Source organism: Macaca thibetana, chromosome 2, assembly GCF_024542745.1.
Source record: "Macaca thibetana thibetana isolate TM-01 chromosome 2, ASM2454274v1, whole genome shotgun sequence".
Classification (NCBI taxonomy): domain Eukaryota; kingdom Metazoa; phylum Chordata; class Mammalia; order Primates; family Cercopithecidae; genus Macaca; species Macaca thibetana.
This window is the reverse complement of record NC_065579.1, coordinates 112,187,490-112,212,205: the sequence shown is the minus strand read 5'-3', so window position 1 is coordinate 112,212,205 and position 24,716 is coordinate 112,187,490. Positions and strand designations below refer to the sequence as shown.

Sequence of the window (24,716 nt, the reverse complement as noted above, 5' to 3'; positions counted from 1 at the left end):
AATTCACAAGTTTTACTAGATGGAATCTGAAAACACACATGATTCCTTATGTAACAGTTCAAAGTTTTCAAACTGCATGAAAGAAAAATCTCATTATCAAATACAAACATCAAGGTCTTTAAGAAGCAATATATCATTAGTTGGTTAATAGTTACTCATTTCTAAAACCTTAATTCTTGACTCTTAAAAGCTAAATTATATTAAACTTCCTAAAGTTTATTTTAATTTTAATAATTAAGCTGTAATTGCAAATAGAAAACAGATTGTTTTAAATTTAGAGTATTACTTCATATGCCAAGGACTAAAAAAAGGAAAAAGAAAAATGAATTAAAATGTTTTAAAACCTATGCCATTTTGCTTCAGATATCTTGAAAAGTAAACAAACAAAAGTAAGTAGCTTCTAACAAGCGTAAAATAAATGATTCTACTGAAAGCACAGACCAATACAGTAATGGGTGGGCCTCGCTCTGCTTAATCTTTCCTTCTCACTTTCCTATTCAATGCTTTACTTCTCCTTCAATTTATTGCTTTCTCTTAACCTCCTACCCTCAGATCACTGTCTCTGTTTTTGAAAGACAGGAAAATATTATGTTGGGTATAAAAACAAGCTTCTAGCACATTCAAGGCTTTCCCCACAAATAAAAAATGTTAAGTTTAAAGATTGCTTAACTCCCTTCAACACTTCATCATAATAATCTCTGAAAAGCCCAAGATCAAAATGTACTTACGTATGCTGCTTTTAAAATCTAGATTTTATGGGTAATTTTCCCCTTTCAAATGTCTGCCTCTAAACGACCTTTACACTCCTTCATACAGAAAGTAAACAGGACATTGGAAAAATCTTCAAAAACCTCCCACCAAAATAAGCTACTAACTATATTGATATCCTCAAGGTCTTATAAGATTGTGACACTGGCATTAATACCAGAAGTGATAACAGTTTAAGAAGTCCTATATTAAGTGAAAATAAAAAGGAATAAAGCTATCACTTACCAATAACTTATATATTTGAAACATTGTGAAAAACAACTAATTATCCATCAAAATATAAATTAAATTTGGAAACAAAATAATCTTTGCTTCTAATACATTATTATTTACTAGAATTGCAACTAAAGCAAAAAAGCAATTTAAACTTAAGTGTATTATATTCCAAAAAGTACTAATCAATTTTCTAACATTATGTAAATAGTCCTAAAGCAGGTATTAGCAGTATACTGTCATCTAGAATATTAGTACTAAATTCTTTACAGTACTAAACTTCACAAAAACTTCACAGTACTAAATTATACTCACTCTGAGCGGAGCCGGGCTTCCATACCATCTGGTAGAAAAAGTTTTATTGTGGAAACAATACACCCATGGGTAACTGGTTGAAACAAACAAATAATATGGATGAAATAATTGTTTAAAAATATAAAACTTCACACCTCTCATATCTAAACACAGTTTATTCTTAAAAGTAACAATTTCTCAAAAAGAAAATAAAGCTAGTGGTTTAACGACAGTATTATTACCCTGAAGAAACTCATCTTGTCCATAATGAATCACAATTGCAAGGCAGAAATAAGGACAGAATTATTTTGAAAAGTGTCTTCATCTCCAATTCTATAATAACAGTCAATAAAAGGTCAGTTGAATATATGGAAATAAAATTGTGAGGAGGAAATACACTTTTCCCCATCTGTCAGTATCAAACATAAGTCTGACTATTCCCAAATTTAAAATATAGCTCTTATTCCAAATCTTCCTTTCCCCAACCTATTACATACATAACCACACCTCACAAAACTCTAAAGTTCTGCATAATACAGTTGAGAATATGCCAGTCAATCTCCCATTTTATGGGTGAGAAAACCAAGACCTCAGACAAGTGAAACTGCCTCCACAATTCTCTGCTATTAAGTATCAGAATTGTTTGCTAGTGTCTCGTGTTTCTATTTCAATATTTAAAATTTTTGTTTTGTTTTCTTGATAGTTGTTTCTTCCTTTACCCCCAAAATGACATCAATATAGTCCCTTTGTAGACAGCTTCTTACTGCTGCATCTTACTTCCTCTTTTTCCTACTGAAGATTTTAAGAGACAAAACTACCGCAAGTAGCACTTGCACAGTTTCCCTATATGTGGGTTTAATTTTAAAAAATTGTTTTCTGGTTTGAAAGTTGATGGTTTTTTATTTCTCTTTTCTCTATTCTTCAAATACTGTATTGCATTTTCCAGAGTTCAAATAATTATTTCACTAAGCTCTGATTAAAAACTAATGCAGGCTGATGAAAACACACTACATCATGATTAGGGGAGTAGTGGTTATGAGACCATATACATTTGTCAAAACTCACTGAATTGTACATGTAAAATTGTGTTATATGTAAATTATATCTCAACAAAACTGAATTTTAAGAATAGAGCTAATGTTGGCCGGGCATGGTAGCTCACACCTGTAATCCCGGTACTCTGGGAGGCCAATGTGGGTGGATCACCTGAGGTCAGGACTTTGAGACCAGCCTGGCCAACATGGTGAAACCTCTTTACTAAAAATACAAAAATTAGGCCGGGCTCGGTGGCTCATGCCTGTAATCCCAGCACTTTGGGAGGCCGAGGCAGGCGGATCACCTGAGGTCAGGAGTTTGAGACCAGATTGGCCAACATGGCAAAACCCCTCTACTAAAAATATAGAACTTAGGCCGGGCGCAGTGGCTTACACCTGTAATCCCAGCATTTTGGTAGGCTGAGGTGGGCAGATCACCTGAGGTCAGGAGTTCAAGACCAGCCTGGTCAACATGGCAAAACCTCTCTACTAAAAATACAAAAATTAGGCCAGGCATGGTGGCTTATGCCTGTAATCCTAGCACCTGGGGAGGCTGAGATGGGCAGCTCACCTGAGGTCAGGAGTTCAAGACCAGCCTGCTCAACATGATGAAACCCCGTCTCTACAAAAATACAAAAATTAGCCAGGCATGATGGTGGGTGCCTGTAATCCCAGCTACTCAGGAGGCTAAGGAAGGAGAATTGCTTGAGCCTGGGAGGCAGAGGTTGCAGTGAGCCAAGATCGCGCCACTGCACTCCAGCCTGGGCAACAGAGCGAAACTCCATCCCAGAAAAAAAAAAAAATAGCCAGTGTGGTGGCAGGTGCCTGCAATCCCAGTGACTCGGGAGGCTGAGGCCAGCAGAACTGCTTGAGCCTGGGAGGCAGAAGTTGCAGGGAGCCGAGACCATGCCACCGCACTCTAGCCTGGGTGACAGAGTGAGACTCTGTCTCAAAAAAAAAAAAAAAAAAAAAAATAGAGCTAATGCATTTGGGGGTATTAAATGATCAGGCACACTGATCATCAAGATGATATTATAAACATGAAGTAATATGACTGTCATCTGGAAATGCACATTAAAATTAAGAAATTTAACACCATGTATTCAATATTGATATTCATTACTGATTATATAAAAGTGCTAACACAGATCAAGAACCATCTATTGGCAGGTCACAGTGGCTCACACCCATAATCCCAGCGCTGTGGGAGGCTGAGGTGGGAGGATCACTTGAGTTCAGCTTGGGAAACATAGCGAGACCCAGTCTCTACAAAAAATTTAAAAATTAGCAGGGTGGGGGTGGTGCACACCTGTACCCAGCTACTTAGGAGGCTACGGTCGGGGGATTGCTTGAGCCCGGGAGTTAGAGGCTGCAGTGACCCATGATCACACCACTGCACTCCAGCTGGGTAAGACCCTGTCTCAAAAACAAAAACAAACAAACAACAATAAAAAACAGAACCATCTACTGGCAGTCTTCTAAACTCTGCCCAGCACAATAACCATGGCCATGAACCACTGGGCTCCTTCATTCCTGTCTGACCTCATCCTCTATCCTGCTACCACGGATATCCTATACAAAGCCAAGCTACCTGCAATCTCCAAGCACTTTACCTTTCACAGCCCCATGCCTTTTACACAGGCTGTCCCTTCTGTAAGCAATGTTTTTATCCTCTCGCCTGCATGACCATGTGCTACTTAGTCTCCAGGCTCAGATTTTCTAATTCCTTCACCAAAAGCTCAGTATCTGAGTAAGATGTCCCCAGAGCCTCCTACATCTATTTCTTAAAACATTAAGCACATTACATTGTGAATATTTATCATTTACAGAAACTGCTGTCTCACCAATTAGATTCAACTCTTTGAGGGCATCAAGGATTATCTGCTTCTCAATTTAAAAACCTATGTACTTAGCAGAGTCATCTGGTACAGAAATCATTTTACTGAAGATGTTGAGGAACATGCCTGCTTAGTATTTCATAGCTCCCACTACTCCTGTGCAAAGATGTTTCTTACTTTTAAGACATTAGGGTTCATTTCTATTTGTAGGAACCACCTAGCTTTCTCCTTTCCCAGGCAAAAGACAGAAGAGACAGATTTTTTTTTTTTTTTTTTTTTTTTTTGAGACAGAGTCTCTCTCTGTCGCCCGGGCTGGAGCACAATGGCACAATCTCGGCTCACTGCGAGCTCCGCCTCCTGGGCTCAAGCCATTCTCATGCCTCAGCCTCCCGAGTAGCTGGAACTACAGGCGCCCACCACCACGCCTGCCTAATTTTTTTTTTTTTTGTATTTTTAGTAGAGACGGGGTTTCATCGTGGTCTCGATCTCCTGACCTCGTGATCTGCCCGCCTCGGCCTCCCAAACTGCTGGGATTACAAGCGTGAGCCACCGTGCCCGGCCAAAGAGACGGATTTCTCTCATGATAAATGAATTTCTAGAGGATGGCTCCTCGAGAGATTCACTATAAATAGCCTACAATAAATACAGGAGCATGATACAACATGAAGATCCAGCAATACCTACACTTTAATTTGGTAATAAAGTTGTTTTTTAAAAAAGAAAAATAGGTGGAACAAGTTATAGAATAAAACTATAAATAAAACAGGTTGCCAGAGGTGACAACCTGTGATATACATTAGTAATTCTGTTGTTCAGACACATTACCCTGAAGTTCAGCAAATGAGCTGATGCACAAATCTATGAGATGAACCAAGGGCTAATACTGACTGGGCAGTACAGAGTTGCTGTACAGTTGTAGGCAGTTTAAAACACAAAAACAAAAACAACCCATGTCTGACTAAGTTGACGATCTAGTCCAGTCAACCATGCCTTTGGTGTGATTTTTATGACAACTAGATATACACAGGCATAGACATGTTATCCTTTTGATTTGCAACAGGCAAGTAATTAAAGCAACCTGATGAAAATGTTTTGTTCTGATACTTGTATTAATCAACTATACATAGCAGCATTTCCCAAAATGCTAGCAAGCGTTACAAAAATGGATCTGAGGGTCTGATGACTTTGGGAAATGCTTGGTTTAAAAGAGATTTAGGGGCTGGGTGCGGTGGCTCACGCCTGTAATCCTAGCACTTTGGGAGGCCGAGGTGGCCAGATCACAAGGTCAGGAGATAGAGATCATCCTGGCTAACACGGTGAAACCCTGTCTCTACTAAAAATACAAAAAAATTAGCTGGGCATGGTGGTGGGCACCTGTAGTCCCGGTTACTTCGGAGGCTGAGGCAGGAGAATGGCATGAACCCAGGAGGCAGAGCTTGCGGTAAGCTGCACTCCAGCCTGGCAACAGAGCGAGACTCCATCTCAAAAAAAAAAAAAAAAAAAAAAAAAAAAAAAAAAAAAGATGGATGAAGATTCACAGGACATTTTAAAATTTTTTCAACCAATATGTTCCAGGTTGTGTGTGGAGATTCTACAGTGAAGACAGACACACTTTCTACTCTTGCACAGCTTACAATTTAGTGAGGGTGGTAAACATATAAAAGGGATGAGTACAGAGGCATGGAGTGGGCACCTTGTCCAGCCCTGAGGATCAAGAAAGGTTTCTAGGCATAGGAAAAAGCATGTGCAAGGGCTTGAAGGCCAGGTCTATTAGGAGGAGTAAAAGTAATTCAGTGCAGTTGAAGCACAATGCCAAAGGAAGATACACCATTGACTTTGCTCTTAATAGGCCCTTTGTTCACAGGGGCTTAACTAAGAAAAAGATATTGGTGATGAAGACCTGAAGTAAAAAGCTGACTGAAGTTACATGTGTTCATAGAACTAAATGGCCCCAAGCTTTGCAACAGAGGGTTACTGTAATAATGTGTGACCCAGAAAACTCATTCTTTGAGCAGCTTGTGGGTCCAGGAAAAGAGGAGTGGCCAGTGGTTAGGTTGCTAAACCTCGGCTTTCTCACTTTCTTCCTTTCTTTTAAAAAATCTATTAGAATGTCAGCTCTTTGTTTACAATAATATTTTATCAGTATAGAGCAGCTTATGTGTACATGCCTGACCACCGAGTTTTCTCCTTGAAGCCATACACAAGGAATGCCAAACATCAAAATCAGATTGTTGGTGGGGTCCAGTGGCTCGAGCCTTTAATCCCACCACTTTGGGAGATTAAGGCAGGAGGATCACTTGAAGCCAGGAGTTCAAGGCCAGCCTGGGTAACACAGCAAGGCCCCACCTCTATAAATTAAAAACATTTAAAAAAGATTGTTTTGGATTGCTAAGAATAGAAGTGACACTAATAGGAACCGATATGTTCAGTGGCATTAGGTTCATGTTACCTTTATAACAAAATCCTGATATACACAATCTTACATATTATATATACTCTTTCTGAAATTTTTTAACATATATACAAATTAGTTTATATAAATACATAAATGTCCTACATACTGGGTGATTTTTTAATTGTAGTTCTAGTAACCTCTCCCTTTTAATTTGGCTCCCTCTTCTCCTCTATTCCTTCCTCCCTCCCACCCACACTCCTGGATGACTCACATTAAAGATCTAGAGATATATATGTCTAACATATATGTATTTATAGGGATTGGTGAGACTATTTTAAATAATGAAATTATAAAAACAATTGATTCTTTCTTTACTCAACATTATACTTATAGAAATCCCTGCAATTCACATAATTTTAATTCATTATTTTTAATACCTGTACAATGGGGAGGTTTAAAATTATGCTTCCATTGTTTTTAGTATGATACTCACTGATGCCAAAAACATCCTTTCATAAGTCCTAACAAACCATCACTCACATATATACAAATGTACTTTATTATAAGTGTATTCAAAAGCACTATATAGTATTGTTTTGCAGGCATTCATGCTTTCTGTAAATGGTTACACTATACAAATCCTTCAACAGTTTGCTTGAGATAAAGTTTGAGATTTATCTTTGTTTATATATGCAAATTTAGTCCATATATTTTCACAGCTATATAGTATTTTGCTATTTTTTATTCTATTTTACTTAACATTTTTATTTTACTTAGTTTTCTCTTCATCCTATTTATTTAGAGTTTTTATTAGGAGTAACTCCTAAATTTGATCAAATGCCTTTTCAATATCTCCGGTTATTCAGTGACACAACTACTGGTTATACAGTTACATGGTCTTTCTACTTTAGTTTGTGGATTATGTTGATAGATTGCCTGATACTGACTCATCTTGGCATTTCTGGAATAAACCCTACTTTGTTGTTTATCCTAGTTTTATTTCTGGATTTAATTTACTAATATCTTTTGTTTGTTTTTAGAGACAAGGCTGGAGTGCAATGGCATGATCAGGGCTCACTGTAGCCTCAACTTCCTGGGCTCAAGTGAAGCGATCCTCCCACCTCAGCCTCTGGAGTAGCTGAGACAAGTGCATGCTACCATGCCTACAGCTAATTAAAAAAAATTGGGGGGCGGGGAAGCGGGTAGAAACAGTGTCTCCCTCTATTGCCCAGGCTGGTTTGAACTCCTGGGCTCAAGGGCTCCTCCTACCTCAGCCTCCCAAAGTGTTGGGATTACAGGTGGGAGCCACTGTATCTGGCCTAACAGCATTTCAGCTTTTTTTTTTTTTTTTTTTTTTGAGACAGGGGCTGGCTCTGTTGCTCAGGCTGGAGTGCGGTGGTACGGTCATGGCTCACTGCAACCTCTGCCTCCCAGGCTCAAGCCATCCTCCCACTTCAGTCTCCCAAGTAGCTGGGACTCCAGGCGTGCGCCACCATGCCCAGTTGATTCATGCCCAGATGATTCTTTGCATTACCTCATCCTTTTTATCAATCAACACCTAATAACTCTCTTTAGGAAATGCAAGCCAAGAAGACAGACATTCCTTGGCGATAAAGACAATGTAGTCAAATTCTCTTCTTCTCTATGGGTTACTCACAGCTGGGGTTCCATTTAATTCTTTGCTTTTTGGTAGAGACGGGATTTCACCATGTTGCCCAGGCTGGTATCAACCTACTTGGCTCAAGCAATCCACCTGCCTCAGACTCCCAAAGTGCTAGGATTACAGGCATGAGCCACTATGCCAAGCCCTGGCCTAGTATCTTAATTGAAATTTTTCATCTATTGTTATAAATAAAATTAATTATAGTTTTCTTTTTTGTATCTATATCTTTATCAGATTTTCACATTAATGACACGCTAGGTTCTTTAAAGGATTCTGAAAGCTTTCCATCTTAATGTTTGGAATTACTTAAATAACACAGGGTTTATCTATTTTTAAAAATAAGATCAAATTCAGCTGTAAATCCCTCTGTTTCTCGTGTCTTTTCAATGGTGAATCTTTAATAACTTTTAAGTCTTTTTCAAAAACAATCAGTTATTCAAATTTTTCCACTTCTTGAGATAATTATGCTAGGAAAACATCAATTTACTCTAATTTTTTCTTTTCTCTTTGCCATAGGTAGCTATACAAGATTCTCTTATTATTCTTGTAGTATATCCTGTATTTGTGTTTTATTTCTCCTTTCTCATTTCTCATCTTGTATATTTTTGCTAGTATTTTTAACTTAATGCATTATGGTTTATTAATTACCTTGTTCACTGTTTTCTTTTTATTAATAAAAGAACCAGCATTTGGGTTTGTTTATCCCTTGCAGAATTTTTTGTCACTGTTTCATTAATTTCTGCTTTTATTTCTCTTTTTCAATTTCTTTTACTTACTCGTTTTCTTATTTTTTTCTGATTAGTGTCAGATTTCTTAATTGTCTTTCTTCTTTAACATGAAAGGAATTTAAGATTATTAATAATATCTGACTAAAAGACTTACTGTATTTTGGCATAAAAGTCTCCTCTCTTTACAATATAGTGTGAATTTTCCCTTTTGATTTCTTCTTTGATCCAGGGGTTATCTAGTAGTGTGGCATAATTTCAGGAGAATTCTCCAAGTGATACAAAAGATTATCATAGCACTGTTTAGCAAAGTACAAAAATCAGTACTTTTTTTCTGGTATACCCTTAAACAGGTAGTACTCAACTGGTAACACAGCTGTATCCTAAGAGCCCGTGCTTAACATAAGTCAACTTTTTGAAGTCAGTAAGTACCAAAAGAAACAACATTTTAAATGATGCAAGTTTTTTTTTAAACTAATCTCCTTAAAGTTGGCATAAAAGACAGGTAAAATTTCACAGAAGTCTGTAAAAATCTAATGTTACTGGCCAGGTGTGATGGCTCACGCCTCTAATCCCAGCACTTTGGGAGGCCGAGGCGGGCAGATCATGAGGTCAAGAGATTGAGACCATCCTGGCCAACATGGTGAAACCCCGTCTCTACTAGAAATACAACAATTAGCTGGGTGTGGTGGTGCGTGCCTGTAGTCCCAGCTACTCGGGAGGCTGAGGCAGGAGAATGGCATGAACCCAGGAGACAGAGCTTACAGTGAGCCGAAATCGTGCCACTGCACTCCAGCCTGGGCAACAAAGCGAGACTCCATCTCAAAAAAAAAATCTAATGTTACTAAAATAAGATTATACTAAGAGGAAATTTGAATCTCAGGGTCATCTTCTTAGCTTTCTTTTCTTTCTTTTTTTTTTTTTTTTTTGAGACGGAGTCTGGCTCTGTCGCCCAGGCTGGAGTGCAGTGGCCGGATCTCAGCTCACTGCAAGCTCCGCCTCCCAGGTTCACGCCATTCTCCTGCCTCAGCCTCCCGAGTAGCTGGGAGTAGCTGGGACTACAGGCGCCCGCCACCTCGCCCAGCTAGTTTTTTGTATTTTTTTAGTAGAGACGGGGTTTCACCGTGTTAGCCAAGATGGTCTCGATCTCCTGACCTCGTGATCCACCCATCTCGGCCTCCCAAAGTGCTGGGATTACAGGCTTGAGCCACCGTGCCTGGCCGCCGCCTTAGCTTTCTATAGCATTTTCTAAAGAGTATCCCTCACAGATAGATGGGAAAAAAACAGTGGAAAGGAGGTTGGAAAGAGTTGCATTCTATAATGGCCACCTCCTTGGAAATCTGCATATATGTTAGCATATTAAAAGCTCCAAGAAGTCCCGCTTATCTTAACTAAGTATTCTCTAAATGTATTTCATTACCTCATCCTTTTTATCAATCAACACCTAATAATTCTCTTTAGGAAATGCAAGCCAAGCAGACAGACGTTCCTTGGAGAGAAAGACAATGTAATCAAATTATCTTCTTCTCTATGGGTTACTCACAGCCGGGGTTCCCTTTAATGAGCTCGGTTTACTGTTTGCTGAATGACTTGGAGGTGTGATATGGCAACAGCAGATACAGGAGTATCTAATGCAGCTGTTCCCAGTATGGTCATATATAAGTTGAATTCTCTTAGTAAGGAGTGTCAATATTTTGCACCAAAATACAAACCTTTCTTTTTTGGTTTACAATTGTAAATGGAAATTCCTAAGATGTTGGCCCTACCCAAATTCAAATATCAAAACCCAACTTTCTGAGGAGGCCAAAAAAACCCATTAAAAGTAATACTGCTGTTGCAATACCAGTGAAAGTATATGCATAAATATGCACATGAACACACACACACCAGCATCATCACCTTTATCATTATCACCATCATCACCATCTCTACTATGCAAAATGTCAGAGCCTGATGACTCTGACCAGTATCACCAGATCAGAGTATGTTCAGACAAATGAAACAAGAAACTTGCCAAATGGTTGCACTATCCATATTAAACTAATAAAGTAGAACTAAACACTTGTGGTTTTTATCCATTTAGTTTTATGATTTAGCTATATAATTTCATGGTCATAAAGTAGACAGTGAACTAGGTAGAGGCAGGAAGCTTCTGAATTGTAAAAACAAAGATCAATCTACATTTATTTAGCTAAAGAAATTTCAGTTTCAAAAATTGTAAGACGTTAAATTTTATTTTATACTTGTGATAGCTACTATTAGCTGCCTACCTCTACTGCCTTTCCATCTTCTTTCTTGCTAAGAGAACTCTAATTTTGTTTGGGGTAACAATGCATATACAACCTGAAGGAATAAATCAAAATTGATCTATGTCAATCATAGATCTTCTTGCTCCCCTTCACGAGATTAAGTAACTTCACCAGACTTCTTTGTAGCTATAGGTAACTATGTATGTGATCTACCCATGTGGCCAGTGAAACCTAAGGAGAAATCTGCTGGGAGGATTCTGCAAAAGATTGTTCTTTCAACATAAAAAGAGAGGCACACAAGAAGGCATTTTATCCCCATCTCATTCTTTTTGCCTAGGATACTGGTGTGAGGAAAATGATGCCTGGGGCTTGCAGCCATCATCTTATTACCATGAAGCAACAACCAAAAGCATGAGAAACTAAAATGTTTAAGACAGTAGAACAGGAAGACAGTAAGACCCTGGATCCCTGATGATATCATTGAGTCAACTGAACAAATGAACCTATCTGCCTCCAGATTTCTCATTAAGTCTCATTATCAACAATAAATATCCTGTGGTTTAAGCTTGTCTTGGTTGGGTATGCTGTCATTGCAACCAATTGGTTCCTAACTGTGATGAAGAACATAAATTACTAATTAACACTCTAGAATTAAAATTTTAGATGAGCAATAGGGAAAGTATGAGACTTTTAATTTTTCACTACATATAATGCTGTATTTAAATCACTTTCACAAGCATGTAATGTTTTGTAATGTCAAGTAAGAGAATGAAAAATTAACCCTTAAAAGACAAGTAATAAAAAAGTGATCCATACCCGTACCTTTCCGTGTATTCTCTGTCACGTCTACCCCAAACTGGATAATGTCACCGGAAAGAATTTCACATGGTGGACTTTCTTCAGAGCCTCGACTCAATCTCTGGCTATTTATAAAAGTACCATTACTACTTTTAGTGTCTTGAAGATAAAACTGCAAAAAAAAAAAAAAAGTCACATATTAATAGTAATAATTCCAAATGTACTTTTAAAAAAAGTGCTTCCAGCTTTGCCAACTATTGCAGGTGAATTTTTCCCCTATTAATTCAAACCACTCATTTCAGCTAAGGTTCTCCTTTAACATATATGAAATTAGAATCTGAAAACTAGGTGATTTAAAATTCAGCTACACAAAATGGTACAACCTCTTTGGAAGAGTTTGTCAGGTCCTCAAAATGTTAAACATAAAGTTAGTATACAACCCAGCAATTCCATTCCTAGGTATATATCCAAGAGAACTAAAAACATGTTCTCATAAAAACTTCTACACGAATGTTGGCATTATTCATAATAGCCAAAAAGGGAAAATAATCCAACTATCCATCAACTGATAAATGAATCAACAAATGTGGTAGACATTCATATAACTAAATATTATTTGGCAATAAAGGGGTGAAGTATTGATAACATGATACAACATGAATGAACGTTTAAAACATTATGTGAAGTAAAAGAAGTCAGTCACAAAAGACTGATGTATTATAATGATTCAATTTATATGAAACATCCAGAATAGGCAAAGCTATACAGACAAAAAGCACATGAGCGCTTACAAAAGGTTGAGGTGGCAGGTAGGTATGGGGAATGAGTACTAATGTGTACAAGATTTCTTTTTGAGGTGATGAAAATATTCTAAGATTAGTGGTGATGGCTATACAACTCTGAATATACTATACTCAAAACCACTGAATTGTATGCTTTAGAAGGTGAATTTTATAGTATATTACTTATATGTGAATATAGCTATTTTTTTTAAAGGAAGGGAAGACCAGCTAGACAAAATTCTATCTTTCCATCTCACTTTTTTGTTTGTTTGCTTTTGAGACAGAGTCTCTCTCTGTCACCTAGGCTGGAGTGCAGAGACAAGATCTCAGCTCACTGAAACCTCTGCCTCTCAGGTTCAAGCGATTCTCCTGCCTTAGCCTTCCGAGTAGCTGGGACTACAGGCGCGAGCCACCACAGCCGGCTAATTTTTTTGTGTGTATTTTTAGTAGAGACGGGATTTTGTCATGTTGGCCAGGCTGGTCTCAAACTCCTGACCTCAGGTGACCTACCCGCCTTGGCCTCCCAAAGTGCTGGGATTACAGGCGTGAGCCAGGGTGCCCAGTCTTTCCATCTCACTTTGTTTACCAGGATGTCTGGGTTAAATTAAAGAAAGTGTTTTTTGTTGCACAGGCAAGGGCAACTGGTTTTAGGTAATGCTTATAGTTAACAGCTATCAATCAGCTAACACAACTTGATATCAGGACTGATATATCTCACTAAATTCTTGGTGACAAAGCAGATTTGAGACACTAGAAAAATACTGGAATCAACTATAAAGGTACCAACTTTCTGACCTACCAAATTTGCTTCTCATCACTTGGGTAACCCTCCCTCTTTAAAAATGGAAAGGATAGCAGGAGGCACAGGAAGCCTAACTATTTATTATTTACAAATCCTTAAAAAATTTCAGCACAACTGGGATCACACACAATAGACTTACTAGGCAGAGAATCACCAGGAAAAAAAGGTGTACCTTTCTTTTTGGATTTTTCTACACTCTTCAGCCCTACTTATTTTAGTAACACATTTTCACTGAATATCTTCCTAAGGAAGAAAGGTAAGAAGATACCAAATACACTATATATCAAAATATACTTTTGCCATCAGGCCCTCACTTAACATTAAAGCTATGATAAATAGATTAGTACTTCAGGCCAGGTGTGGTGGCTCACGCCTATAATCTCAGAACTTTGGGAGGCTGAGGTGGGCAGATCACTTGAGGTCAGAGGTTCAAGACCAGCCTAGCCAACATGGTGGTGCATGGTGGCGTGGTGGCACGCACCTGTAATCCCAGCTACTTGGGAGGCTGAGGCAGGAGAATCGCCTGAACCCTGGAGGCAGAGGTTGCAGTGAGCCAAGATCGTGCCCCTGCACTCCAGCCTAGAAAACTGAGGGAGACTCTGTCTCAAAAACAAACAAAAAAAAGATATTACTACTTTCATTTATAAAGGAGAAAAGTGAGATGCACGCATATTAAGTATCTTTCAAAAGTCACAGAACTGGGGAACACAGAAGCAAGGGTTCAAATAAGAAAATTAAAAGGGCCATTTTTCCTCATTACTTCACACCAACCTTTACATTTCATTTATCCTTCACCCCTCCCACAGCTCTCTTCCAAAATTAAATATAACTAAAGACTAAGAAGCAATCTGCAGAAAATGTTCAAATGACATTTCATTTCATTAATTCATAGCTGACAACTTAAAGGCCACGAGGCTGTCTATAAATGACTCATTCTCTGTTTATAACTCAAAATAGACCAACTGTTACTTTGATTAGCAGTTTGTATATCTAATTACAGACCATTAATTAAGAAAATTGTGTTGATATTTTAAATACATTTGAAACTTACAGGACTTAACATTTCACCCTGGGAGATAAGGGCAGACAATACTTTCAAGTAGGAATATTTACCCTCAAAATCTTTTCTACACTAGAACTTAAAGTTACATTGTATAAGAGAGTTTTGTGTTTTTTTTTTTAAATAAATGTATTCTTGGGAAATGTGGTAATATCTGGATTCTGGTCAGGTTATGTTCAGTAATATGTGCCTGGGCAAGTTAAATAAGGGAATTATATGATATTTACAGTGGTTTTCAAACTTCAAGTTCTGATACATTAGTGGGTTACTAAGTCAATTTAGTGAGTTGCAACTAGCATTTTTAAAAAAACATAAAATGGAACAGAATAAAAATAAAGAATACATTAAGGTTCATTACTGTTTAACACTTTGTTGAAAAACAAAAAGAAATATATGTACATATATATACCAACATATATATGTATGTATATCAACACCTGTTTGTAGCTCCTATATAACTCTAAAACCACAACATATTTTCGAACTTAAAAGATTTTACATCAGGGCCCAGACACAGTGACTCATGTCTGTAATCTCAGCACTTCGGGAGGCCAAGGCAGGAGAAACACTTGAGCCCAGGAGTTCAAGACCAGCCTGGACAACAAAGTGAGACCCCGTTCCTACAAAAAATACAAAAAATCAGCTGGGCATGGTGGTGCAGGCCTGTAGTCCCAACTACTCGGGAGGTTGAGCTGGGAGGATAGCTTGAGCCCTGGGAGGCTGAGGCTGCAATGAGCCATAATCATGCCACTATACTCCAGTCTGAGCAACAGCATGAACCCCTGTCTCAAAAAAAATTTTTTTCTTACATCAATTTTAACCCAGGTTCTTTTCATTCTTACATGTCTATATTACTGTCCAAAGCATACCATGGTACCTTTGGCCTCTGTTTAGCTTGAACATATAATTTACATTAGTTGTTCCTCCTTCTTCTGCTTTCAACCTGCTAATGGCTTTCAAATATCTTAGAATAAAATCCAAAGTCCTTACCATTGTAGCCCTACAGGATCTGGTCCTGGTTCCCTCACAACTCAATCACTCCCACTCTTTTCCTTCTGCATCCTTTTCAGTCACACTAACTTCTATTCATCCCCCTGACCCTCTGTACTTGTATACAGCTAGAGCACATTAGTTTAGTTCTCTACAGAAATATTTTCATTTATATAATTTAACCTTTTGCCCTTGGCTGTTTTGAAAGATTGATACATAAAAAAAAGATTCTGTACCTCTTGTAAAACAATTTACCATTAATCCATCTACATTATGTATAGAAGTTATTCTATTTACTATCAGGTTAGGTTTCTAAGCTATAAAAATGTTAAACTAGGCTGGGCGTGATGGCTCATGCCTGTAATCTGAGCACTTTGGGAGGCCAAAGCAGGCGGATCACCTGAGGTCAGGAGTTCGAGACCACCCTGGTCAACATGGTGAAACCCCATCTCTACTAAAAACACAAAAAATTAGCTGGGCATGGTGGCGCTCGCCTGTTATCCCAGCTACTCGGTGGCAGTTGGGGGTTGAGACAGGAGAATTGCTTGAATCTGGGAGGCAGAGGTTGCTGTGAGCCAAGATCGTGCCATTGCACACTTCAGCCTGGGCAATAGAGTGAGACTCTGTCTCATAAATAAATAAATGTTAAACTGTTTGCAAGAGCCTAGAAAGGGAGTATGCTTATAGTCCCTGGGTACATTTCCAGCAAGTAGATCTATTACTTGATCCTTTGTCAAATTAAAACCAGAAATATCCTTCTCCTCTATGCTGATAAACCTTCCTCTATCAGGGTTTTATCCCAAAACTTAAAAGAAGTTTTCACTACATTAAAAAATAAAGAAAGAAAGAATCTGTCAAAGTCTTAACTATCTTTCCCAGTAGCCTAAGGAATGTCCTAGCAGCTCTAGTATTTGCATTAGCCACCAGACATTCACTTTGATGTTGAACACGTGAGTAACGAGCTCTGAATTTAAAAACCCTGTGTGGCTTATGGCGAAAGTTCAACAGCAGCACTTTCACTGTTTTAAGGTTTTAATTCTTTCATCAACTCCTTGCTTTCCCTGAATAAACTTTAAGTTCCCAACAATCAGGCACTGATGGTGATCCTTGAACTGAAAGGTTTACCCCTGTCTCATCAGTCACTTTTCCATGTCTCTTGCTGATTAACTTCAATGACACAGGAACAGCACTTCACAGGTTGCACAATTTGCTCTTTGGCCTTCAGAAAGTTCCTGCTGTAGATGAATTCATTCCATAAATATATACATTTTGCATCACTTTCAACTTTGCTACAATCTGTAAATGTTTTCATTTCCATTCTAATGACACACTGATTCTTTTTAACTCTTTCTACATTGATAGGTTTTGCAATATCCAAACACCAACAGATTAATAACATTTGAACTAAAGCTTCAGAATAAAGCACAAATATAGTAGACACACCACAGGCCAAGGGCCATAAACGCTAAGTCCATACAGGGTAGTTCTTAAGACATGAATACAGAATGGATTAGAAGTAGATAGCAGATACTGCAACAAAAATTTTTAATCTCCCTGAATCACCACCTAAAATCAGAGTGACTAAGACAGCAAAACCAAAATCCCATGGGAAACATTTGTAACAAAAGTAGGTGACACAGTAGCCACACAAACCCCAAAATAAGAGCGGGGAAGACCACCAAGAGCCACAAGACCTGCATGGAATCAGCATCTTTGCAGAAGGATACATAAGGAAACAAAGTGGGCATTTGGGGGACTTGAGGACAACACCAAAATAGCTATTAGGTGTTCACTGGATGGTATGGAGGCCAATTGAAAAAAAGCTGGAAATGGGAATGGTGTGGCTCAATCCAATAACCAGTGCAGGGTAAGTTCCTAAAAAGGCTGGAACAGTCTAAGCCATATAAATTCTTAAAACCAACCTACCAACCAAAGCTACCTTCCAGGATAGGGCTCCAAACTGAGGGAAAACTGCTGGGAGTGGAACCAAAATTGAGCAGAACAGGGACAATAGAGACAAGGAAAGAAAGGGTTCAGATAAAAGTAGAGAAAGGGAAAGGAAGCCACCATATTTTTAAACGTTTTACAAAAACAACAGAAGAGGGAGCTCTGTGAATTAGAAAAGTTATCCTGAACCATGACTCCTTTTTAAAGTTCAGGAAAACCAATTTCATATAAAACTTAGCAACAGAAAAGTATCAAGGTCACATCCATACAGTTATTTTAAGAAAAAAAGAGAATAAGGAGCAGAATAGTATCTTTACAGATAATGAAAAACAGACCTTGGAAAGACATCAAAACTATAAACTTCAATTTCAAAACAAGCTAAAAGATATTAGAAAAATAATTCAAGACATGAAAGAGCAAAATAAATCACAATTATACAACTCAAGAAAAGGTGAAATAACTCAAAAGAATAGAAATAAAAGGAAAAATTCATTTTAGGAATGAATACAAATTAGAAGGATCACAAGAGTGATTAAATATAACTAATAATGCCTTAAAGTAAATAAAAGGTAAAAAGGGTAAAATTTTTTAAAACCATAAAGAATGAAGAAAGTGACATCAGCAAAATGCCAGAGTAGGCGGCTCCAAGCTTCTGTCTCACCATAGAAACACTGAAAAACAAGCAGAAACTATCAGAACCAACTTTGTTAAAACTCTGGAAAACAGTCAAAGGTTTACAGCAACCAAGTAAACACTGAATCAAGAAAAAGGCAATTAAAATATAGGAAAGCTTTGTGGCATTACTTACCCTAGTCCCATCCCCCTCTCCAGCACAAAATAAGTCTTGGAGACATCAGCCTGCATTTCCAGTGTGGGACACCCTGGTACCTAGTTCCAGAGGGAGCAGAGCAGGCCTTAATCACAAATTATTTTGTCTAATTTTCACCTGTCTGGGGCTACATGAAGAACTGGTGCAAGGCTTTCATCTTTGTTTTGCCTCAGAACTCATCCAAGCTGGAAAAGTGGCTGGCATTGCTTCGTAAGTGGGATTTACCCTAGGTGGTTCAACTTTAAAAAGGTGTTTTATACTATAAAAATGTTTAAATGCCCCACATTTGTAGAAAATGAAAAAAAAAAAGAAAAAGAAAAAGAAAACACACAATCATCTCAATGCAGAAAAGGCATTTGATGAAATACAACATCTTTTCACAATAAAAGACTCAGAAAGCTAACATTAGAAGGGAACTTCCTCAACATGATAAAGGGCATTTATAAAAAACCCACAGCTAACATAACACTCAATAGTAAAAGACTGAAAGCATTCCCCTTGAGATCAAGAACAAGACAAGGATGCCGGCTTTCAACATTGCTATTCAACGCTGTACTAGAAGTTTCTTGTCCAGAGACAAGAAAAAAAAAAAAGGCATTGAAACTGGAAAGGAAGAAGTAAACTACGTTTATTCACAGATGACATGATCCTATATATAGAAAACCCCACAGAATCCACACGAAAACTATGAGTTAAACAAATCCAACAAATTTGCAGCTTACAAGGTTAACACACAAAAAACAGTGTTTCTACATACCAGCAATGAATAATTCAAAAAGGAAATTAAGAATGCAATTCCATTTCCAGCTAGAAGAATAAAATACCTATGAATAAATTTAACCGAGGAGGTAAAAGACTTTTACATTTAAAAACTGTAAAATATTGCTGAAAGACATTAAAGATGGTCTAAATAAATATAAAGATGTCCCCATGTTCATGGATTGGAAGACTTAATACTGTGAAGGTATCAATATTATCCAAAACAATCCACAGATCCAGTGCAATCCCTATCAAAATTCCAATGACCACCTTTTCTGCAGAAATGGAAAAGTCAATCCTCAAATTCAGATGGAAATTGCAAGGGACCTTGAGTAGGCAAAATAATCTTGAGAAAGAAGAATCAAGTTGGAAGATGTGTATTTCCTGAATTCAAAACTTACTACAGAGGTACGGTAATCGAAACACTGTGTTACTGGCATATGGACAGATATAAAAGATCAATGGAATAGAATCTGGAGTCCAGAAATAAATCCAAACATCTACAGCCTAGTGAATTTCAAAGTCCATTCAGTGAGGAAAGAATAGTCTCTTCAATAAATGATGCTGGAAAAACTGGAGAGACACATGCAAAAGAGTAAAGTTGGACCCCTGCCTCATACCATACACTTGTTTTCCATTCATACACTGTTCTCCTGATTTCCTTTAGTTCTTTGACCATGATTTCCTTCAGCTCTTTGGGTATATTTAAGATAAAGTTTTTGTCTGATAAGTCCAATGTCCGCATTTCCCCAAGGATGGTTTCTGTCCATTTTTCCCCCAGCAATGGGCCATACTTTCCTCTTTCTTGTATGCTTTTTAATTTTTTCTGGATATTTTGAATATTGTAATGTGGTAACTCTGGAAATCAGGCTCCCTTCTCTCCCCAGGATTGCTGTTGTTACTTGATGAGGGTGGCAGTCAGCCATTTGTTTAGCGAATTTTCCAACCTATTCTTTGTAAGGATTATACTCCCTGCCATATGTGTTCACTGAAGTCTCTGTTATCTCTGCAGTCATCCAGTGACCTAACACAGATTTCCATAAATGTCTGGATCCAGTAAGAAAAGGAGTTCGAGGGAATGTTCTGTCTCTTTAAATCTTAAATGGCTAATGCCAAGTAAGTCACTTCAACTTGTGGGGGTTGAAACAGCTGGCACCTCAGCAATTAAAAATAGCAACATAATACACAATCCCCATTTTTAAAGGTCCCAAATGCCCACCCGGGGACCAGCAAGTCACACCAGGAACACAGGCAACCATCACCTGGCTCCTACAGGATTGAGGGATGGGAGATGGTAGCTACTATGCCAAACACCAAAACAATGAAATTCTTTGAAACTCACCAGCCTCTTTCCTCATCAAGTACTCCCTTGGATGCTGCAAATGTTCTACTAGATTCCAGAGTTCCAAAATAGCTGCTTCAGGCAGTTCATGCCAGCTCAATAGTTATTTCGGTGGCGGAATCAATTCAGAGATTCCTACTCTACCTTTTTCCGTGGCATCATATTAAGAAACTGAGCCTCAGGCATATTAAGCAGAGTGTCATGGCCTCACAGATATTGCAGATTTAACACTGTTATTCCTACAAAATTTCCACACTGCCTTTCTTCCCTACTTAAACACTCTCTGGTCTTTGATTCCAAACTTATGAAATCCCATTTCATTTATGAAGACTTCCTGAAGCAATCAGAATACAAAGAGCCAATTTCAACTCTACCTCCATCATTAAGGCAAATCACTTAGTCTGTAACATTTACTTGGCACCCATCTTGGAGAGACTGCACATCCATAAAATCATATGCAGAGCAACCCTAAACTGAGAATAAATTAAGACAGTATGAATTAAGTACCAAAATTCTGAGAGCCTGGTGGGAAATATAGTTAGGCATAATCAGTTGCTAAGGAAGCATTTATGAGTGAGGGTGGTAATCAGAATGAAAAGGCAAGCAGAAAGAGGAGGAGAAGGAGGAGGAGGAGGAGGAGGAACAGGTATTGCAGCAAATTTATATATAGCTAAGGCCCCCAGAGGGTAACAAAAACCAAACAAAGGAACAAGTGGAAAAATGCAAGATACAGCTGTAAAAAGAGGGCCTTCAGCACTGGACTAAGAAGTTGCAGTTTCTTAAGACAGAAGGCACTACTGACAGAGTTGATGAAAATACTGTTTTAGGGAGATTAATCCAACAGCTTTGATGATCTAGCAGCTGTGTGTAGGATGAACTGCAGTGGGAGTCACTAGAAATAAGGAGACCCATGATTTGTTCACTTTTGCCACCAACAATTTAGTTGCTTTTTAGAGTATACAAACTTAGTCATTATATGCATGTTCAACATTAATTAATTTATTTATATAACCTTTCTGGTTTCCTGGCTAACAAGGCATCACACATTTCAGAGACTGGAATTTTTAATTGTGCCACTGAAGGAGGAAATAAAAAGCTTTATTCATATTCTATAGGAAAATATATACAAAAGTGGTGAAATGTTTTCACCAAAATGAAATCTCACATGTAAACTAGAATGAAACTTGCCCATATACTACCCGAAGATCTTACAAATGATGTTAATTTGCCAAGATTTTTTCCACCTAGTGACATTCAAGACGTGTTCACTGTACAATAAATCTTTCTTTTGGGGCCAGCTCACAAGGAAAAGCGGAGAAAGAAAAAGTATTTCTGCATGGGAACTGAGATAAGTCTCTACATGGGAGCTAAGATTATGAAAGACAGAAATAGGGAAGGTGGGAAAGATAAATTTTTAAAAATAATCAAAACAGTATAAAGCATACAAAACACAGAATTATTATATCTTTCTTAAATATGCTTTCGAATTAAGACAATCCTTCACTGAGAACTCAGGACAAAGTAAATTAGATTTCTGAATCTCAGACACCTATGTTGAATTCTGAAAGCCTCTATATACCTGTCACGGTCATCTAAAAACTTGCAAGATCCCCCTTAATTTGCCTTAAGTCCTATAGATAAAGGAGGGCCTGGACCTTAATGGGGCCATATTCACCAGGCAGTAGGGGCAGGAGTGAGACTGGGACCTGCCTAAAATGAGAATTTCTAAGATGAGGCAAGCTTGAGAGAAAACCTGGAGATGGAGGACAAAGTCGACCAGGAGGAGCAGGACCAGAGAGAGTTGCGTCGCCCGCTGGAGGTATCTCTAAGGTTTGCTTACCTATCTCCCTGGAATTGCCCTTTGCAGCCTCTCTGAGATGGTCGCTAGGAGGGCAGAATCAATTCTGCAATGTTGGCAGAGGTCCAGATTACCCTCCAAGGCAAAGAGAGCCTGCACGTATGGAACCTTGGACCATTTGCCCTCGCGTTTACAGATACAGTTCTGAGAGATGGGGTGTGTGTGTGGGGGGAGCTGAAAGCCTACAGCAAATTCTAATTTGGCAGTGATTAGCCTATTTCCCACACCCCAAAACTGATGGGTTGATAAGAAAATTCTGATTATTTTTTCCTCTCGGGGTGTGTTAATCACAGCAAAAAGCAGCTGTTTGTCTTTGATGCTCCTACTTAACTGATACTAAAGAACAGATAGTGATCTCAAACTCAATCTTTTAGACACCAAAAAGTCTCTAATTACCTCAAAGGATATCAAAATTATTAATACCAATGTTTTAAATATTACATATTTTACCCAAATGTCATGTATTTTAGCATATTAGGAATAGAATGAGGGGATACTGTGATATTGTAAATATGCAATACTTTCACGACACTTCATGATTTTCTTCACAAAATGTTAAACCATCCTGAGGTCAGCTGAAACAAAAACAAAATAATTGCACCACCACTCTTAATCTCTGTTAAAAAACCCTCACACAGACCAGGCACAGTGGCTCACACCTGTAATCTCAGTGCTTTGGGAGGTGGAGGGGAAGGATTGCTTGAGCCCAGGAGTTCAAGACCAGCCTGGGCAACATGGTGAGACCTTGTCTTTACAAAAAATCCAAAAACTACCTGGGTGTGGTCCCACCTACTTGGAGTCTGAGGCGGGAGGATCACTTGAGCACAAGAGTTTGAGGCTGCAGTGAGCTATGATGCACCACTGTATTCCAGGTTTATGACAGAGTGAGACCCTGTCTCAAAACAAACAACAAAAACAACACCTTACCCATAGAATAACAGCCTTGTTTGCCACAAAAGGAAATACTTGTGATCACATTTGTGGGAAAAAAGAACAAGGTCACTAGGTTTAAAGCCTTATAAACTGTTTAATAACATATACAATGGGCTCCATCTAAGGATCATTGATATTGATCTATATAGTCATTAAGAGGTAGTAGAGAGAGAAACTAAAAGAAAAAAATTTCCATTAAAGATTGGTAAAATTGGAAAATCAGGCCGGGCGCGGTGGCTCAAGCCTGTAATCCCAGCACTTTGGGAGGCCGAGGCGGGTGGATCACGAGGTCAGGAGATCGAGACTATCCTGGCTAACATGGTGAAACCCCGTCTCTACTAAAAATACAAAAAACTAGCCGGGCGTGGTGGCGGGCGCCTGTAGTCTCAGCTACTTGGGAGGCTGAGGCGGGAGAATAGCGCAAACCCGGGAGGCGGAGCTTGCAGTGAGCCAAGATCACGCCACTGCACTCCAGCCTGGGAGACACAGCGAGACTCCGTCTCAAAAAAAAAAAAAAAAAATTGGAAAATCATAGGAATATGGATCTTATTTTGGGGGGGGAACCTGCCCACACACAAAGAATTTATTTGGCAAACAAATTCAGTGGAAATGTTAAAAGACACAAATAGTACACCTGCCCAAAAAAGAACATACATAGCTTTTAAAAATGCCTTAAATTTCTAAGGTAATAAAAATAATAATGATGGCCTTTTCATTCTTTAGGCACAATCATTCAAGTTGGCATATAACTTTGTTTAAAACATCTTGGTCTTTACTCGTATTTCTTCGTTTTTAGTGACAGTTAATTCTTTGAGAGATTTATCTCCTCGAGGCTTTGAAAATTTAGACATCCACAGGTGAGTTCTTTAAAAATTATAATAATTCTACTTTGAAAAACAAAGCAAACAAAGTTTCTGGGGACCATAAGTGAATAAATGGAAATAATAACAATGCAATTTATGAAACAGTCATTTTGTCTTGAGATGGGAAATGACTATTTGGAAGAAGGAAAATAAACCCCTTACGTGAGTTTAATACAGAGGCTCTCATTTTGCGGCTGCCACATGATTCAGCTGTTCAAACACCTCTCATGATCTCCAGCACTTCTCAGAATTAGCAATGCTCCCAGTTTAAGAATCACTAATTCTTTAAAAATTTTGAACTGAAATTTAGTAACAGAAAGTACCACATTCAAATTCTCTCTCTATGACTTAAACATAAATCCCTAGACATTTTTCCCCAGGAAGTTTTTGGGGCCAAAGCTTATTATGAAGGTATGAAATTTTCTTTTAAAAGCATTGCTGATTTCTTTCACTACCATCAAAAGTAACATCACTTATATCCAGAATTCAGGTATACAGAAGTTTTAACAAAGAAAGGAAGACCAAAGAAAGAATTATTCTACGGTGACAAAAGGGTACCACATAATTTACAATA

The 24,716-nt window shown here is 38.2% G+C and overlaps 1 protein-coding gene across 32 annotated transcripts in view; it reads right to left on the bottom strand.

Moving 5' to 3' along the window:
• SLMAP (sarcolemma associated protein) overlaps nucleotides 1-24,716 on the bottom strand; it is a 180,224-nt gene that overhangs the window by 91,235 nt on the left and 64,273 nt on the right. For 21 of the 32 annotated variants that reach the window (XM_050781119.1, XM_050781125.1, XM_050781135.1 and 18 more), the window contains exons 2-3: nucleotides 12,002-12,149; nucleotides 1,297-1,369 (exon numbers count right to left, since the gene is read on the bottom strand). In XM_050781119.1, coding sequence (XP_050637076.1) covers nucleotides 1,297-1,369; nucleotides 12,002-12,149 — 221 coding nt within the window. Of the gene's footprint in view, nucleotides 1-1,296; nucleotides 1,370-11,995; nucleotides 12,150-24,716 lie in introns of all 32 variants that reach the window. The other 11 variants (XM_050781118.1, XM_050781137.1, XM_050781126.1 and 8 more) reach the window with 1 other exon arrangement.